General features: G+C 42.0%; 1 protein-coding gene across 1 annotated transcript; it reads right to left on the bottom strand.

Annotated features, from left to right (window-relative positions):
* Positions 1 to 312: 312 nt before the first annotated feature.
* On the bottom strand, positions 313 to 12016 carry LOC147455962 (respiratory burst oxidase homolog protein A-like). The gene is made up of 16 exons (XM_086514577.1): positions 11570 to 12016; positions 10266 to 11142; positions 7821 to 7983; positions 6768 to 6816; positions 6542 to 6655; positions 5844 to 6290; positions 5306 to 5692; positions 5101 to 5196; positions 3902 to 4017; positions 3596 to 3698; positions 3437 to 3495; positions 3188 to 3347; positions 2328 to 2564; positions 1954 to 2082; positions 1314 to 1392; positions 313 to 704 (listed from the first exon to the last, which is right to left on the bottom strand). The coding sequence occupies exons 2-16, from the start codon at positions 10987 to 10989 to the stop codon at positions 595 to 597; spliced, it is 2973 nt and encodes a 990-aa protein (XP_086370703.1). The 5' UTR covers positions 10990 to 11142; positions 11570 to 12016; the 3' UTR covers positions 313 to 594.
* Positions 12017 to 20549: the final 8533 nt, after the last annotated feature.

Genomic DNA, 20549 nt, shown 5'->3' with positions numbered 1-20549 from the left:
AGGTTAAGGTTACATCAGAGCTTAGTCAAAAGAGGGACATAAGGTTAAGGTTACATCAAAGCTTAGTCAAAAGTACCCGGTTTAACAAGCCAATTAGGAGGCTCTCATTGAGTTTTGGCAAGTTCGTAGCTCACTTTTTTTTTTTAAATGTGAATTATCACATTGGGCAACAAGTACACCTATCAAAACCCAATAAAAGTTTGTGAATTTCAATGCAAGTCTAGACTAGGTTGATGTCGACGACAAAGATGACCAGACCGACGCTATGGCTGAAATCTGCTACTCTGTCAATTCACAAAGATGCTAATGCTCTGTGCAAACAATGGTGGAACTACTTGTATTTAGTGAATATTAGCAAAAAAGAAAAAATCAATCTGTATTTTGTTCGTGATGAGTAAAATCCTGACTTACAAAATTCCCCCAAGAAAAAAGCACAACATTATTGGAGTTGCTAGTTAGTGGGTGGTGGGAGGAGGGGGCTGCTGAAGGGGAGCTTCTTTATTGCACACCTTTTGTTAAGAGGCTATGTATATACACTGCTGAGGGAGGGACACGTGTCCAACCAAAATAGAGGTCGAAGAATTATTTTTGCTTTTAGAAATTTTCTTTGTGGAATTCGAATTTGGAGGAGGAATTTTGGGAAAATCTGCTGGATAGTCTTTCCAGCTCTTTGGCCAGGACAGAAGGCCCACAGTAAAAAACGCCTGCACAAAATTTTTACCGCACCCAGAAAGAGATAAGTCAGCATTAACACAAGGTTATTTCCTGATCTCAAATAAAGTATGCTCAGCTGTTTAACAGTGTCCGGGTGGACCAAAATTAAAATGTATATGGCCTAAATCCTCGCATATTTTCAACAAAAAAAACAGGGCACAAATAATTGTTTTAGGCCATATTTTTCCATGAAAAAAGATTTGTAATTTTTTGTTTGCGCTAAACTTTATAGCGTAAACAAATAAAATATTTTGCGATGGAAAATATTACAATAAATAGACTTTAATGAAGTCCCAAATCAATGGAAAATTTCTAGCCTACCCCAAATATAGACTTTAAAGAAAACTCAATTTTACAGCATAAATAAGAATTATAACTCTTTTACAATGGAAAATATATGGCAATTCCACAACACCCTCCCCCCTCCAAAAAAAAAGAAAAATAGTTTAAAAAAACTACAAACAGATTTTCAAGGTAGTTGTAAACATGCTGAACAAGGGAAAAAATTTTCAAATAAGAAAGTTGAAAGGCTTCAAGTAGGGACAGCAAGATGAAGGTAAGTCAGGCCTCTGTCCTTTTTTCTGACTAATAATCTTTACCTATCCTGGCTCCAGGGTGACTCTCAGCAATTCTTGAGAAGACCTTTCGCCAGTTCGGTCTAGCAAAGTGTGTTCTAACCTACAACATACACAAAACAATGACAGAAAGAGTTAGGAGACAAGAAATGTGAATCTGCATAATGAAATGCCCGCCTCCGGCCGCGTATGCCTGAATGCATGGAGCATACTCACCCACATTGTATCACACACCAACATAAATCCCCATAGAAACATTGTACATACAATTCACAATATGACATGTGCAGCATTTATGCAAGGACCTTGTATGTCATAGTCTCACCTAGAACGGGAAATGGGAGCGAGACCCACAAGGCCATCAAGGGCAGAAATGGCTTGCTCATGTAACTGCAATGGTTTAGAAAGGGCTTTTTGCAGGTATATTGAGTATAAAATGTCTGAAACTCCTTGAAGAGACGGCAATACAGAAAAGAGAAATGGGGGCCTTTGGAAAGAGAGTTTCCAACGTAAAGGCAGGGCATCACATAAATATGCTTAGAGTCATGTATGTAAAATAAACCGTGTGTAGGATGTATTCAGGAGTGAATGTCATGTATGCATGGAACCATGTTTGTGAGTGTCACCATGAAATTTGAGCGTGCATACACAAGTAAAGTCTTACTCTAGTTCCTGATAATATGTCAACACCACTTCTGGCATGGTGTAGCGCCTGCACGAGCGTGATAAGCGCAGAGCGCGCATCTCCTTCTTCATACACACTAGTCAAATAATTGTGCATCTCGATGACAGCCTGACAAATATACATAAACTTAGTCATTGAGAGTAACAAAAGGGTTGGTAGCACATCGAAACTATTAATGATAAACCTCCCTCTCAAAAGGTGTGTTCCATACTTTTTTCATCACATCCGGTAGCACATCGAAACTATTAATGATAAACCCCTCAAAAGGAAGAACTACTGTGCTAATGCCTAATTCACCATCCTGCCATTCATTCACAAAAATCATTTGCAGAGAAAGAGGGGGTGAAGACTACCCTGTGATCGGTTTCAGCTACTTCATTCATGATCCCTTTGAACCAGTCAAATGAGCCCTGCTCTCTTGTGATCCAATAAAAGTAAGCCTGTGTTGGAGGGCGATGCTTTTTCTTCGGTCTCCTTGGAGAAGCCATGCTCATTAAAGGGACTGGAGAAGCGTAATTGTTGTTCTGGCCATGTACTGTGGGACTCTCACTTGACTTGCTACTGCTGATTGAGTTGCTAGAGTAATCCACCTGGGAAAGAGGAAAAATAAGAAGATGATACCCTGCTCTTCAGTCTCAAAGTCCACATAGGGGAATAGTTACAAAAGCACCAATTTGATTATCCCAGAGCCAAGTGACGGTGTTGATTTTTGATGGGCATTGATCACATGACGTCTGGACATTGATCACATTAAGATGATAGGCTTATACACACATTGAAATAGCACAAGCATAGATTTTTGCATATGTCAGGCTAGGAGAAGTACAGAATAAGTATGGATCAGACCCTCAAGGATTTCCATACATAGGATTCCTTCCGGCACAATAATAGCCATCTACATATAGTGCACTTAAAACAATATAGGAGCACAAAACCACAGAAAGCAGTGAAACAGCACAGAAACTTTAGAATCTAGCTCAATCCAAGATCAGGCATCATAGTACATACCAATGACCATCGTAACTAAGTCTCATAGTAGATAGTAGTTTTTTTTAATCACTGGGGAAGTCCCAGAAAACCAATCATGCTTCAATCGGACTCGGACGTGTCCGATGATATGGTTCCCCAATCGGAGGGATCCAGAATAAGCATATTGCTGTGCATGAAATTCAGCCAATATTAAATGTTGATGGAAAAAAATTTGATAACTTACTAGGTTGAGTTCAGCTAGCCTGATATGGTTCAGCACATCCTTCACCACACTGATGAAAGGTGTGGCACCTATACCGACACCAACTAGCAGTAGAACCTCATACTTTTTGTAGTCTTGTGCCGGAGCTCCATACGGTCCGTCGATACATAGTTTTGGAAACCTAAAAGAAAAGGTTTTAAAAAAAGCTCAGAATCATCACACTAGGCTCTTAATGTACCATGGATAGCTAATAAACTGATTGTAATATACCGTGGATCATGCTCATTCTCATCAATCTCGTACTTTTTTCTTTCTGAATAGTCTAGAGCCTTCAAGATAGGAGATGAGATCCATGTTAGAGATAGAAAATGGAAAAACCTATTTTCGACATCACCTCGCATTTCAACTTTATAAAGCTAATTAATTCACCTCTCTGAAAACTTTCCCCATCTCTCGGGTCCAGTCTCCCAGAGCTCGAATGTGGACACTAAGGTATTGATCACCTGGGGCAGATGTGATGGAAAATGGGTGCCTGTCAATGATATAACTAGCTCCATTTCAACAAACAACTATAACAAGCATGCCACCCACACTGCATGAAACATTTGTAGACCAAAAACATATAGAGAGCTTAATGCAGCTCAAGACACAGTCTTACTGTCTAACTGGCCTATGCGCGCACTCGCATTTACTCACACCTAGACACATGCAAAAACATAAAATGTTGAATGTTACCATTCGAAGGGCGAAATTGCTGGACATTGGAGGAATATGTACATGCCACTCTCATATTTGAACCCTGGGGGTTTTGTCATGTATAGCGCCAGCACATCACCATGATATATGGCAGCCTGTCCAAGTTTCAAAAGAAATATCAGTAGGCTACATCTTTATCACAATTTATCCACTTTCTATCCAGTATTAGGCTAGAAATCTTTGATGCCATAATATATTGTCATCAAGTAAGAATTCGATAGACTCACAGATTGGCCTGCCCTAAGCAGGTCTTAGCACATTATATTAGGAGCTGCCTTTTTGGTCTAGCTAGATGGAACCTCAGCAGTTTATTATTATTGCAGGTAGACATTTCATTAGCCAGGTTAGTTTCTGACTATCAAGGAGAAATATTCTTTTCAAATGATCTGTGAAGATGACTTGATGAGGAGAATTCTTGATATATATATTATCAATTCTTCTGGTGAAGTTGCAACAAAGCCCGGAATTTTCTTTCTACAAGGTTTGCACCTCTTTTTGTGGCAAGCCATTGTGAGGTTAATTACCATTAAAAAGTATCTCTCTATACACAAGAAATACTAGACAAATTCCCACATTACAAAAGATCGCATGCCTAGCTAGGTGCGACTGGGAGCAAGGGAGGGAAGTGCTGGCCCTAGGTGGGGGCCAATACTCCCCTACCCCCAACCGCTAGGCATGCGGTCCCTCTCAAGGAGTAGATCATGATGTTGCACACTATAGGGAAAGATATGGAGAAAAGAGATGTCAGAAACTTCAGTCGGCACTCCCCTACCCCCAACTTCACCTAGCTAGGCATGCAGTCCCTCCTATGCAGTAGATCATGATGTTGAGCACTTTAGGGAAAGATATGGAGAATAAAGCTCTTTTCCAACATGGGAAAACGTCATAAACTTCTTGTGGCTACGTCTACATCCATGTTCTATCACAAGAATCCAGGGGATCACTGAACCGAAATTGTAGTTAGTTAGCTGACTCTACTAGTTCAGTTATTTGTTAGCCTTAATCTTTTGTATTGGACATTTGGATCATATGGCAATGATATAATTTTATGGTCTCGTAGACACATTTATGCCTTTAGCATACACAAATAACAAATTTTCATTTCATTTCATTTCAGTTCTTACCTTAAAATCGCAAACCTTGTCTTCATTAACTACTAGAGATGGTAGCATGTGTACCTTCACTGTGTTCACTTTGTATTGCCGAGCTCTAAACACCCGCAAAGACCTTTCTCCCATGTACAAAAGCATTGGAGCAGCCACATAGATCCAAGTCTGAAAATGAATTGCAATAAGAGATGTACCTTACATAAATCACCTGCATAGCCTCTTCCATGCATTCAAATAGACTCTCAATGAAAGTGACAAATGATTGAGATCTTACGGTCTTCTGGGTCCAATCGTGTGCTAAGAAGAGGTACAAAGAGTGAATGATGAGGATGGCATAGACAAGAAGAAAGAGGTGGTGTGAATACCAGAAGGCATTAAATCCTGTAAGCCTATGGAAAGGCCATGGAAGCTTTACAATATTTCGCCGGAACCAGTGATTTGCTAGAAGGTAAGCAAAGCCCATGAGAACAACCATTATGATTCCAGACATGACTTCCAATGTGAGGACTATCTCCATCACGGATGGCTGCTTGTTTCCAAAATCACTAGCTATGGTTGCCATGAACATCTTCTGATCTGCCGCCGCAATTCTCGGGAAGTCGCAACCCAAGTGGGACCCTGCGTGCATGGTCACGCCTAGCAAGATACCTCCTGCAATAATCTGCCAGGTAATGGAAGGAAATAATGCATCCATTCTTTGAAACTTTTGCAGATGTGCATTTAGTCTTTCCATGCACACACGCTCGTGTTCACAGCAAGTGCAGCTTTGGATATGACAGCATTGTTATGCCTTGCTGGTGGAAATTACTCACCTTGTGAAAGTTGATGTTGTCGTTAAAAGGCATAATGGATCCCAATAAGGTAGACCGCAACCATGTCATGGAGTTCCGACAGACGGGTAGAAGGATGAGAGCCATGTTAAGCTTGAGAGTCTCGGCAGCACCTTTAGCTGTGCACACACAGTAGCCCATCACTTGGAAGTCTGCCCGATTCTTGTATTGGATGAATTTCCATGTGAAGAGTCCAACCATAGTAGCCACCCAGCTTGCAAGGACCCAAATTCGTTGCCAATGGTCCCATAAGAAATACATTGCCTTGCGGTTCAGATACAACAGGCTCTTCAAGACCCGTCTCCTCCGCCTCAGGGGTGTTGGGGCTAGTGAAATCTTTGAGTTGATGGCATTGTTAGACCGGATCATGCTGTTGTCTCTGCTGAGGCCCTGGGCAGCAGCTCGGAACAACGACTCCAGATGGGAAAGCTACAAAAGATTTGCATAAAAAGGGCTTGTGTAAATGCCAATGTGCCTACTTAATCACCCACACGAGAGGACTAGATGAAGAAGCATAATGTGTGTGTATTACACAAGCAAGCACAGATTCACTCTTGCTAGTAGATGAATAAGTGTTTGTATTTGTTGTTATGAGGAATATGCACAAATGCATCCCAATATGCTTGTAGCTAGCTTATCTTATACCGTTATTATGAGGAGCTTGTGATAGAGTTAATTACCTCAATGTACCCTTGCTTATCCACATCAAGCTCTTGCATGATGAGTGACGCATACTCCTCTGCTTGCTCTTCCAGAATGGAAAGCTTATTTGATGATGCACTCAACATGATCATCTTCACATGCCATTGAAGACAATGTATATTTCAAGTAGTGACTAATTGCACATAGAACAAACAAGGAAGAAACTTTTCAATTCAGATTTTACATGGGCAAGAAGGTTCTCACTTCTTTGACTTCCTCTTCCGCAATACGACCATCAGAGTCTTTGTCACACCTAGGGTAGATGCGAAAAGTCAATCAAAACCAAAAAGTCTTCTATTGTTATCAGCCTTGTATTGCACAAAGCACACTTTAGACACACCATTTCAACAATTAGCTCCTATGTGTGCAGGTTACTACTATTGAAGGCTACTTACTATTCAGTATAGAAGGCTTAGCTGTTGTATCAAAATTGAAGACTGCCGTCCAGTCCTTGACTCAAAAACTTGTCAGATTTTGCATTGATTCCAGTATAAAAACCGCCAGTTAGCAAATTGACAGGCAATAAAATTGACTACAAAATCTAAGGAAGACTAGATATATTACGTTTGCGGAACATTAGTCAGAGAAAGAGCTTCCTTATCAAAATTTCAGCTGAATAGTCGTTAAGTTGGTTAAGTATTTTAGCAGTGATTTTCCATGGTTTGAACCTACCCTATGTGAGAATAGTTCCCTGTGTTCTTTTTTGGGTTGGAACTAATGCCTCCTTCATTCCTTTGGCTAATTGATTAACCAAGCTGAAGGCTAAGTTCCAACTTGGAGCATGCTCACACGAAGCTTAGTTATGAGTTAATTTTTGACTAAAAATGCATCATGCATGCTCATTTCCTTTTGTTTTGTAACCATGCCATATTGACAAACTTGCATTAAGTTCAACTTAGCCATGCATGTGAGCATTGCCTAACCTCATTCCAACCACCTATCTGCAAGAAAAGGTTTTCTCAAAAAGTAACCCATAACTGAAGCTCATACTTCTCAACTGGTAAGAACATTCTAATGTGGGAGGGTAGAAGAGTTACGACTTGTGTCGCAATTCCATTATGTAAGATATGTGATTTGTTGTTTAAAGGAAGCGTCCTACATTTCACCCAATTGTAGAAGCACCTCACATATACTATACCTCAAATGTGTGTTGCTCATTGTTTTGAAATAATGTGAGGGGCTGGTAAGAGTATGAGGTCTAACCATTACCATTTGCAAGAAAAGAGGCAAAAGGCTAAAGCAAAGAAAGATAGTTACAAGTTGAAGAAGATTTGAGCTCGAGAATGGAAACTTTCGTCTGTTATTTGGTACCAATAATCTTTGAGACCCTCCAAAGAGATGCATGACACATCATCCTCTCCCTTCCTGCGTGTTAACGCATCAAAAAGCTCCCCTGCAAAGGCTTCTGAATCCTCCATCCCTATTACACAAAAGTTGAAAGAAATTGTCAAGTGATCTCATCGCAAAACTCGAGAACTTAATTCAACTGTCTAGTGTTATGTTTCTCTCAAAAGGTCAAAAGCTAGGCAAAGTTTTGGATTCCGTACAAGAAGTGATCAATCTACAAATACACTAATACCTTGAAAAAATGGGAGAGCAAGAGACATGTAAAAGGAGAAGTTGAAACTTTGGAAATTCAAGCCAACTAACAACCTGTTAGACACTAGCCAATGTAAACCCTAATACAAATAAGGAAGGCACAATAAAAGGAAAAGAGATAATGTGTGTGTGTGCGCGCGCATGTGCGTATTTAGATAAGGCTCAAGAAAAATATACCAAACAAAGATTGCGGTAAAACAACGTGAGCAATACATAGCACAAAACTTGATGCATGCATTGTATGTTGCTTGTGTTGCAGAGCTATACCTGTGATTGAATTGACAGACTCATGGGGGACTATAATTTGATTTTGCTAAAGTCCATGAATCAGGTGTAATCCAGTAGTTCACTCATCAAGGCCAAGATATCTTGCCACGAATCAAAAAATTAGGCTGCCTCCATAAAAATCAAGCTCTTTAATTGTGGAGACTTGGATATGCAAACACTAGACTAAGGGTTCAAGTCCATTCTAGACAATCAACCAAACCTTGCTTGTATGGTGGCCGTGGCTCTAGTACTTTCTTTGACAAAAGAGCATGCATGCACAATTATCATCTACAACTATTGTTTAATGACCCTTGCTCGAGTCTAACAGAAGCATGGACCCAAACATGCATAACCACTTGGATTTGGTTCTTTGCAGAAACATAATTTTGACCAAGGAGGGTAGTTTCACTTGTGAGAGAAGCTCGCTATGTGTGAGAATGCCTTGGTGAGAATAATTCATACAAGTTATTAGCTTTATCATTGGCATACAACTTAACCACTAAATTTGTGTAGTGTCCTCAAATAGATAGGCAATAACAACACAGTGATCTTGCAACCGCACTTCACTTGCCTTTAATATACACTACATGTTTTTGAAAATCCCTTTCCATCAGGATTTGTACACGTTTATTTCATGGGAGTTGAGAAAACAATTCAATTCTTTTGATACTTATTATTGCAATAATAAATAGGCTCTTTAACTTTTTTCAAATTTTACCACAGAAAACAAAGGGTGAATTTGAGAATTTTGTTTGCTTCAAGGGTTGAGATTTATATGCCTAATCATTGATGCAAAGTAATAACTCAATCATGGCACCTTCATGTATGTACTTGATAAAACAAGACAGGACTCCCAAAGGCCCTCTAAAGGCACTTTTGGATGGTCGGAGGGCTACTCTCCAAGGTGGATGGTTCAACCACTCTAAAGCATTAGAAGCCCTTCTAGGGTATAGTGCAAACCCACGTAAATGTTTTTTCACTGAGTGAAATTTCCAAAAGTTTCCTTTTGGAATTTCAAAATATTGAGCAAGCAATCCACCCGCCTGAAGGAAAATATGATGGCACTACACTGCCATTAAAGAAAGAAGGCCTTCGATATTTAGGTTTCGAACTCGAGAACTTATAAGCTTGGCTTCTGTACAAAGAGAACTCTTGGTTGATTTATCCCATAGATGATATTTCTTGTGTCTTGCTCTGTTTAAATTGTTATCTTCCTGAATATGCTTGAGTTGGTACAAAAGTCTCAGTTGAAGTTTATGCCCAATATACTTTGGTTTAATCCATTAATGCATGTGCTTCTCAGACATTGAAAGATTCCAATATTGAACTAGGATAGGAAGTGGATCCACCTTCATGTCACCGGTCTTAGCCTTGTCGTAAGGGCTCGATTCCCAAGGACATACAAGTTACCCCTTTAAAAAATCTACCAATCATGAAATTGAGTTTTAATAATACATAAAACATGCATCATAAGTGAATTCAGAGAAAGAAATGGATTACTTTACTTTCCCTTAAAGGGAAACTAAGCCAATGCCATAATTAGAGATTCATTTTCTACAATGCCATTCAGCAATGAGCTACTTTTACTTTCCCTTTAAAGGAAAGTAAGTCAATCATAATTAGAGATTTGTTTTCTAAAAAGCTTCAGCTCTCCCAAGGGACACTCAAGTTACATCCTTAAATAATAGATCCCTATCATGAGCCTGAATCCATAATTATCATCCCACCTTCTTGCTACATAACACAATACATCTTGTACAAAATATAAATCAAAAGAAGTCATACACTATTATCAGATTTTAACAATAAACGAAACAGATAATGGATAGAAAGTACCAATGCATGCAGCAAAATTCGATCGGGATAGACTTCCATCCGCAGAGGCGAGCTTGTGGAATCGCCTTTCGACAGCCTCCCACCATTGAAGCTTTTGATCAGTGCGACAACAAGTGGAGCGACTAATGAAACGCAGCCCTTCTAAAGCATAGCCAGCCCCTGTTAGAGTAGTAGTACTAGATCTTCCACTGTAGCTCCTTTGTGGCTGATGTTGGTCCTCTTGATACCCTTCACATTGAGCTCTGTGGAGCTGTTGCGGTTGCAGATTGCAAGTGTTTGTTGGTGAATACATGACGGGTAATACTCGCGCCAAGCTCCCTGATGTTGACATGGAGCCTTGGATGTGCATACAGCTATTATTATTGCTGTTAAGCCTACCAATGGCACCTATAAAAGGATGCTCCCCATCCTCATAAAGGCTATGTCCTCTGTCTTCATTACTGGGATGAGCTCCATTTTGGCCAAAATTTGAGAAATCCTCTCCCAAACCCTCATAGCATCTTTCAACCTTAATCTCTCTCAAATTGTGACAAATTTGACTGTTGATGTGGAAAGTGGCTTGAGCAGCCTCCGAAGGATCCTCTCTAAAAAGATCTCTGAGTTGCTTCAACTCAGGCGGCACTGGCTTGTCGAAAAATCCTGCGCCAAATGCTGGCCCACCTGTCCCTGCTGCCGCCACCGTTGTCGTCGTCGTTACCTTGCTCTTACCCTCCTCCATTCCCATAGCTGTTGCAAAGCTAAATTAGTCTCGGCTATCGTGCCACAGCCGCTTATCCTTGTTGATAGTAAGGATAGGAGCTTCTCCCTGCCTTTCATTGCAGTAGAGTTAATGTCCCTCTCATTCCCATGCACTTGCAGCTGTGGTGTTTGATTAATGCTGAAATCCAGAGATGATCAAACTTTCACATCCTCACTCTTCAATTCATCATACACGGATATTTGTACATGGGTGTGTGTGCGTGTGTGTCAGAGAGAGAGAGAGAGAGAGAGAGAGAGAGAGAGAGAGAGAGAGAGAGAGAATGCAAGCGAACCAGCGAACGGAAGACGATGCATGTGGTGTATGTGTGGGTGAGAGCGAGTGTGTGTGCGCGCGTCTGCGTGTGTGGGTGTATGAGAGAGGGAGGGAGAGCACGGGCTGTGAGTGTGCGATAGCCAACCAGCTCGAATGAGTGCACACTGTGTGTGTGTGTGTGTGTGTGTGTGTGTGTGTGTGTGTGTGTGTGTGTGTGGTGGGGGGGGGAGAGAGAGAGAGAAAGAGAGAGTGACGGTAGCGTCTTTAAGACAGCGGAAACGATGATGATCACCTTCAAATTCCGAATGTCAAGGCTATGGCGGACTCCCAGCAGTAAGTTGCTACACGAAAACGTGATCTCAGAGTAGGAAATACTCTCTCTCTCTCTCCTTCCTTCCTCTTGAGGACGCCGAGCAGACTCTACGCGCGCGCACTCATGCACAACTACTGTGCAGGGAAGCTTGGCGCAATAAACAAAATACAATGTAGGTGTTGTGAGTGTGTGTGTGTGTGTGTGAGAGAGAGAGAGAGAGAGAGAGAGTAGGTAAATCTAGAAACTGTGTGCATGAAAACAACAGAACAGTGGCCGTCTTAGTGAATGTGTTTGCTGTGTGCGTGCGTGTGCGCGCTTGACTGAGAGTGAGAGAGAGAGAGGAGGCAAGAGAGAGATGGTCTTCTGTACGAGTCTGCAACGAGAGAGGTAGAAGAGATCAGAGGCAGGGGGAGACTGCCTGCATGAAGGATGGTATAGTATACGTCTTTGTGTGTTTGTGTGTGTGTATAGAGAGAGAAAATGGAAGGAGGTTGGTGGCTGGAGACAGCGTAGGTGAGACTCGAGAGGCGGTAGAGAGAGACTGGCTCATTAAAATTCTAGGGAGCTCATTGAAAACTATCAAACTTCCGAAGAGAGAGAAAGAGGATGGCGGAAAGGAATGACAAAAGCCAATTAGAAATTTAAAATTTTCACCCTTTGCAAGCAAAATGAATGAGAGAGGCGTGTTGGCTTCCCACTTCTCACAGGAATAAATGAATGACCCTCTTTTATGAACTTGCACATGAATGCTCTTCTAAACCATCATGTGACTCTCTAAGAACCCTTTCCCACATCTTCTCCCATGACACACTCTCTGCGCTAAACATCGCAAGGTATATACAAATCCCAAGCGATGGGATCAACGATGGCGAAAAGTCATGGGCAACAATAGAGAGTACAATAATCATCAGATTGGGGCCTCATCACTATCTCACATGGGCATAGGCAGGAGGGGATCAATGATCCACGCTTAATTCTCGGAGCACGAGTAGCGTGGATCGTCGATCTTGAGGCACGCCTCGAATCAACCAATTTGCTCGAGTTTGCTAAACTAATCCGAGTTTACACAGCGGTGGGTTCATCATAGAAGACACCCTTCTCCCTTTGCTTTCACAAGCACGCGCAAGTGAGGTGGTTAAAGTGTAGGCTTGCAAAGGGGACGTCCTCGGTTCGAATCCGGGGGAGAGGGACGGTCCGAATTTACAAGTTTTGTTGCAAATTTACAAGTTTTGTGCAAACGAGTTTACCAATTTTCTCGAATTTACACAAAGCGCATCAGACGGCTCAGATCGCACCTGATCCCCAAAATGGACGTGGGCCATTGATCCCCTCCTACCCATGCCCGTGTGCGATAGTGAGGAGGAGATGGGGGTGGGATCCAAGTCCTAGGTTATTGGATGGCCTTTTGTTTGCCCATTAGGGTCATAAAAACCCAAGCGACCAACTGGTTAGAGCATTGGTGACCCATATGGGGGGCAAATGACGTTCAATTTTCAAAATAACATTTTTTCCAACAAATAACAAAAACAATTTTTTTTCTCAAGTCTATGTTGAAATTTCGCGGCTTTTGTTCATTTTTACACCGTAAGGTGAACAAGGTGAGGAGGCACGAAAGCCTTCTAAGTTAAAGGGAGATGGGGGAGAGTAAGTTTAAATACATGTCTACAATCACATGGAATTTTTATTGTGTTTTAATATAAAATTAGTATGTGACCCACTTGTTGCAGCGGCTAGTTATAAGCTTCCATGCACATCACATTGCGCACATTGTGGCCTGCATGCCCAGATTTTGCAACACCATGCACAGGTTTTGAGAGGAGCTGTTACTATCGGTCACATCCTTGAGAGCTAAGTGGAAGCCTTGAAGTGCTTAGATGGAAGCAAGTGACATGTAGACGGCTTTATTATTAGCATTGCCATAGCAAGGGTCCTCATGTTATTAAAGTATATTTTTCCCTCATCTAGACCTCCCATTGCCTGCAATGCTAGATGGCAGTCATGTGAGTGCGGCAAAAGAGAAAGATCCAAACCGAGAGCTACAATTTGACCATGGCTAGTAGTTGTGGCACACAGGAGGGCGTTGCAATAGTAGGAAACCCTTATGCTTTAGACGGTAAGGGGCTAGTCTAGACTCCATTTATAGACAGACAATCGGAGGCCGTCTCTCTCTCTCTCTCTCTCTCTCTCTCTCTCTCTCTCTCTCTCTCTCTCTCTCTCTGTGTGTGTGTGTGTGTGTGCGCGCGCGCACGCGTGCATACGTGCATGCACGTGCACACACATAGGTGCGCAATAACCACCTTGTCACCATGTTTTTAGAACAAAATACCAATCATGTAATACGTAAAACCATATGTTTTTTTTCGTGCAAAGTGCTCCAGAATAAGCACCTTGCTACCTTTTGAGACAGAAACCAACTTAAAAGGCGTTGTGAACGGGATAGAAACCCACACAATGCCTCTATAATCACCCGACACACACTCTTGGGATGATACACACACACACTATGGGACACCACTCGGCTTACACAACCCACCTGACCGAGACAGGGAACACACCAATGGAGTGAGAGGAGAGAGACTATTCATTTGCCCACTCAACACAGAGGCACACACACACACACACCCAAAAAACGCAACTCAAAAGAGGAATATTTCTGGTGATTAGATACAATTGAGCTTGGGCCAACACCAATGGGGCAAATAGCTCGCAGAATATGGATGAAATATGCCAAATACAATCACAAATTTGAACAAAGGCTTCGCTCATAGGAGAAACTTACATAGCCAAAATAGCAGGAAAAAGTGAGGAATTTGGCAAAATGAACAGCGCCATTGCGTCCGGAGCGGCCAAAAACCCCACTCTACAATATCAAAGTGCTCAAATCTGACCTCGAATGAGCAGTTTATGGCCAAAACAGGCTCAAAAAACAGCAAAAACTGAGTTGCGCTTGTTCCTCCTCTTCTCTCCATGTTTTTCTCAGGTTTTTCAGTGTCCACACTTCGCTTTCTCCCTTGGGCACCTTTGGCCTTTTAGTTGACCTCAAACGGACCCCGAACATGCCAAAAATTGGCCGTGCAATGCATTTTTGTCACCCTTCTACATCCATCCGCACACCTGGCACTCAACTTTTTCCAATAATGCATCCCGCAACCACATGAAGTGGCCCCCAAATATAGTCCTCATGATGACCTTTCTGCATAATCATCACAAGAAAACACCCATATTGTGTCCTTGCTTACCCACTTGCAAGTATTGACCCCATTCGACCTCCTGACGCCACTAGATGTCATATGATGCACCTGCTTACCTCATGTCGTCGGACCGCGGATAGCTTCCTCGAGAAGTTTTACACGCTACCAACTCCTCATTATTATAGGAAAAACACATTGGTACTGGTGATAATGAAAAATGATGTACTATGTACACGTTGTCCTACCTGAACACATATGGGCCACAAATAATCACCTGGCTCTGGAAAATGGGCAATCCTTTATTCGATGCACCATGCATGTGTATGTACATATGTGCAATCACTTCTTCTAAAAAACTCCTAACATAATTTGCCCATTCCCTAGCCTGTTAGATCATTCATGATCAGAAGCATCAAAAAGAGATATGAGACTCGCCGCGTCGCAGGTCTCCTTATCCCTCACAGACATTACTTGTTCTACAGAGAGCTCATCTTGCTCCACCATCATCAATCTAGCATGATACAATTTAGACGCAATCCATTTACCCTTGATTTAGGTAGAATCCCATCCAGGTTAGCCAACTGATATGTACCATTCGGAAAACACTCCACTACCTTGAAAGGGCCTTCCCACCTAATTTGAAACTTCTTTTGGAATGTCTTGTCCAGCTTACTGTTGTAGCGCAAAACCAAATCATGTTTCTTGATACCCTTACTTTTCACTTTTTCATTTATCTTTGCTAAAGCCTTATCTTGCATCTGTCCATAATTGTTCCAATGCGCTCATTCTATCCAGTTGAACCTCTTGTAATTGGAAGAGCCTCTCTTTGAATGCATCACTAGACTGCCCAAGCAACTTCTTTAACATCTTGACCGCAGGCAACTCTACTTCCACAGGCAAAAGTGCTTCCTTTCCATATACCAAATGAAATGGAGTAAAGTCCTGTCTTTACCAAAGTACGGTAAGCCCATAATGCACTAAGAAATTCCAAATCCCAATTCTTTCCTTGGTGCTTTGTCACTTTCAAAAGAATTTGTACCAACTCACCATTGAGTCTTTCATTTAAGCCATTACATTGTGGATAATAAGGAGTGGTATGCTGGTGCCTAATCTTCATCTTTGCGCATAAAAAGTCTGATAGTTTAGCTCTAAAGCATGGCCCCTTATCCAAAAGTAGCTCCAATGGCACCCCAAACTTGCAACATATGTCACCGTACACAATTTTTGCCACATCCTTTGCAGTGATTTGTTTTAGTGCTATAGCCTCTGCCCATCTAGAGAGATAGTCCACTGCAATCAAAATATAACTTTTTCCCCTGCTTGTGATAGGTAACAGGCATGTTGCATCAATCCTCCACTTTTCAAACACATCAAACGCCATGATGGTTTTTTGTAGCTCTGGCTTCAACGCTCTCTTCCCAAATGCTTGACACCTATTGCAAGACCTACACCAATGGTGAACATCCTTGTGCAAACTAGGCCATACATACCCCTCTTGCAAGATCTTATGCAAGGTGATCTTTAGAGCAAAATGGCCGCCACATGCGCCTTCATGATTCTCTTCCAACACTCTATAAGGCTCCTCCCTCCAAGGTACACGTCTCAACACGAGGTCAACCCCTTTCATGTATAAGACATCACCAATCAATTTGTATATGTATGCTTTACGCACAAGACCATACTTCTTAGACTTCTGAATGTCCTTCAGAATGATTCCTGTTAGCAAAAACTCCTCTTCTTGTGCCAAACTTTCCCGGCTATGATAAAGAGGTAAATTGGTCCTCAACACAAATAGCTCCCCAACCATGCTTTGAGCTGCTTCATGTACCTGTCCATTTAGAGCACGTTCAATATGTCTGATGCTCCATGCTTCGAACTTTTTTAACAGGCCTTTAATTTTGAAACACATTTCCTTCAATGAGGTGTTCTTGCTCTTTCACATGCCCAACACTTGCTTCACAACTAACAAGGCATCGCCTTTTATGCTCAACCTTCTAATCCCATGCTCCAAACAAATGTGTAATCGGGCTTCCAAAGTAGCATATTCAGCCTCAAGCCGCATCATGGCTCTTTCTGTATGAGCCATCAAAGAACAACACATGTGCATTGTTGATCGGTGGCACTTCTTCAACTACCCTTCTCACCACCTCTTCTTTAACAAGAAGGGGATTCTCCTTGTAATTCAACAAATCAGATAGGGTAGCTCTTGTACTGTCTTCCACTAAAAAAGAGAACTCAAACTCTTGTAGCTCAATTATCCATTTTTTAACCACATTTGACATGTTAGTGCCATTAATTAACTGTGGCAAAAAGGCGTAACTCGTTAAGAGAACAAAAGGTCATGGTAGCAAGTAATGACAAAATCGTCCACAAGCAAATATTATACTGGCCATCACTAGCTCTACTTCCTCTGCTACCAACTTCACTCGGCTTGCACAATACGCTGGCCTCATATAATGGCTGCCCTTCCCCTTTTGCAATAGCATGGCTCCAATGGCATCATCCCCTACTGATGATTTACATAAAACGCTTGCTCCCAATCAGGAGCTTGCATGGCTGACAACTCCCCTAACACCTCTTTCACCTCTTGAAACACTTCACACTTGTCATCCCATTGCAATGGGTCTTTGCCACTTGTTGTAATGGATAAAGGAGCTGCGAAGACAATGGAATAAACCGTGCCATGTACTTCACTTTGTGTATAAAGGTTGCCAATTGCTTTGTACTTGTAGGTGATGGAAGAAGAATAATAGACTTAATCTTGTCTGGATCAGCCTCAATGCCACCCTTGGCTGTGCTAGATGACATTTCTTTGGATTCAGTTGTCCTCCACATTCATCATATCGAGCCAATACCATCTGCAGCTTCTCATGGTGTTCAACCCTATTGTTGTAGACACAAAAGTCGTCCATAAAAGCTTTAACACGACTACCAATGAATGGTGCCAATACCCAATTTGTTCTCTCTTGATACAAGGAAGGTCCATTTGTCAACCCAAATGGCAATACCGTGTAGCAATAACAACCCCATGGCGTAATGAAAGTTGTCTTTGTTCGGTCTTTAAGAGCAATATTCAATTGAAAATAGCCTAAAAACCATCACACACATTGTACCTCTCATAACCTGCCACCACTGAATCGAAGATCTAATCGATGAATGAAAGAGGACATGGGTTCTTCTTAGAGGCTGCATTTAAGGGTTTAAAATCTACACAAATCCTCCACTTTCCATCCTTCTTTGGGCTGACTACTACTGGACTCACCCATTTTGTGGTTTCCACTGGGACTATGAACCTTGCCTTCAATAACTTGTCCACCTCTTCCCGCAAGGCTTCCATCTACTCTTGGCCCATCCTTCTTAGACTTTGCCGCACTGGCTTAGCACCTTCTTTCAGCTCTATATACATCTCTTCTCCTTTGAAGCCTCTAATCTCTTCATATGAAGTAATGAACAAATCCGGAAAACTAGCCATCATATGCAAATATATCTCCTTCTCCATAGCTGAGAGGTCTCCAGTGATCATTTGTGTCATCAATTCCTACTTCTTTGAAAATTCAACCTTGGTTTGCATCAACCCTTCAATCACTTCATAAGGCCCTTCACTTTCATCTTCAATCTCATTTGCAAATGCAACTAAACCAGACTCATGGATTTCTTTGTCCATCAAAAGAAATGCAACATCAACATCCTCATCATTGCTGGTAGTACTATCATTATCCTCGTCAGTCATCACTGTGGAATAGTCTTCATCACTAGACTCATCCTCATCTTCATAAAGTTTCTCCTATACTTTCCTTGTGTCCATATTATATAGCTTCTTGGCACCTGTCTTTCCATAGAGGCTAATCGTACCATGTCGCCAATCTTGAACAGCTCCCACTCGTAACCATGGTCTGCCCAGTATTAGGGTATGCTCCCAACCCCGCTGGCATTACATGAGAATCAACCACCACCTTTGCATCATACGCCTCCACTTCTAAGCTCTTTACAACACCCAAACATTTTACTTTTTGATGGTTTGTCAATCTGATCCAAAAGCCTGACACCCCAGTCACTGTAAGACCCATCTTCTCAACACAGGAGTGTGTTATGACACATATTTGGGCTCCACCATCAACATAATTTTGTCCCAGATTTTTTCTTTTGTGCCACACATCTACTATTGGGAAAATGTCTGGTAGCTCATCCATTGCCAATACCTTCACTGAACCTCTCTCTGGTTCTTTCTCCATTGAGTTAACCATCCTCTTCCACTGTCGCTTTAGCTTAGGTACCATCTCTATAAGCTACCCAAAAGTAACATCTGCTTTCCTACTTGTCAGATTGTCATAAAATCTAATATCTAATATCTAACCAACCCAAATGATTCTCTCATATTAGACTGATCACTTAATGTGGGAGAATAAACAGGAACAAGGGTTAAGATATAGACATGTGCTTATAGATCTATCTCAACACGGGGCCAATGGTAAAGGGGCCCAAATGAGAGATGGTCTATCAAAGATCAAGGCTAACAAATGGAGCATAAGACCTTAGGGTTAGCTTCATTGAAGACCTCCAATAGCGTGTTTAAAAGTCCTTTGACCTTAGGTAAGCTAGGGCTGAGCTTGAGGCGCGGGAACCCGACCCAGCTCGAGGTGCTTGTCCTGCTTGATGATAAGGTGCTTGATGATTGAGGTGCTTGAGGTGCTTGACATGCTTGAGATGCTAGGGTTGCACTTGAGGTGAGAACACAGCCCAAGCTTAAAGTGCTTAAGAGCCAAGCTTGTGGTGGGAACTGGGCCTATGCATGAGGGGCTTGAGGTGTCAAAAAGTCAAATATTCAATCCCTACAAGGAGGGGGCGAGCCCTACATGAGGGGGGATGAGAGAGGACACCCACACACTCACACAAGGCATGCATGGTACAAAGAAAGCAAAAGGGACACTTGTCAAGTTCCTCTACATGTTGCCCTCATAGTGTGCCTGAAGCCTATTGGTTGGCCACCCAAGGGGTCCAATAATAATTTAGGAGATTTAATTAATTGATTTAGCATTTATCTAGCCCTCTCTCTCAAAGAGGAAAGGGGGACACTTGTCTCAAGGCTACCCTTGCTGCTTGTAATGCCTCCTGCTTATGATTGGCTAGGCCTGGAGGGGTCCAATGAGCTTGAAGCATGAGCTACAAGGGGGGGGTCAACCCAAGCAAGCTAGGGGGTTGCTTAGGGGGTATACTCACCCATACACACTCACAAACACTCTTATTGTGTGCTATGCAAAGTGCAAGATCTCCCTCTCCTTCTCCAAGCAAGTAGAGGCTGAGAGCCTACACCAACACTCTTGGATATGGAGTGCAAATCCAACCAAGAGCCATGCTTCAATGCTTAAGCTTGCCATCTCCTTCTTCTTCATTACTATGCTATTATGTATGCTGGCAACAAGAGTTATGATAAGTGAGGAACTAATTCTCTCCTACGAAATGTTTCTTCTTCCTCTTCCCTACCCTCATTCCCTGCTAGCTCTCTCCCCCTTCGAAGGTGTACTTTGAGGTCTTGGGACTGAGGCTTGGGATAATTAAAGCTTTCTTCAAGTTTATGTTATGTTTGTGATGCATGAAGCTTTCCATCTTCATTGCATCACCTAGGTCACAAGGAACACAAAGATTGTATTGTAACAAGTCTCTCTTAATGGGAGAAATCATAATACAAATGCCTATTGGAGGGGGGACCGGCTCCACATAAATCCGGTCCTCTAAATTCTCTCTCTTGCAAAAGTATTGTTCATGCCAAG

This window comes from Adiantum capillus-veneris, chromosome 6 (assembly GCF_014529385.1).
Source record: "Adiantum capillus-veneris isolate H3 chromosome 6, ASM1452938v2, whole genome shotgun sequence".
In the NCBI taxonomy this organism is placed as follows: domain Eukaryota; kingdom Viridiplantae; phylum Streptophyta; class Polypodiopsida; order Polypodiales; family Pteridaceae; genus Adiantum; species Adiantum capillus-veneris.
The sequence above is the reverse complement of the archived record's forward strand: the minus strand, read 5'-3'. Positions and strand labels throughout refer to the sequence as shown.

Bases quoted from the DNA above. Each gene is read 5' to 3' on its own strand.
- LOC147455962 (XM_086514577.1), bottom strand. From the start codon at position 10,989: ATGGGAATGGAGGAGGGTAAGAGCAAGGTAACGACGACGACAACGGTG. The intron at 3,348-3,436 runs GTATATTACAAT...CTTTTCTTTTAG, and splicing joins GAGAATGAGCATGATCCACG to GTTTCCAAAACTATGTATCG. The intron at 1,393-1,953 runs GTAAGACTTTAC...TGTATGTTGTAG, and splicing joins ACATATTATCAGGAACTAGA to GTTAGAACACACTTTGCTAG.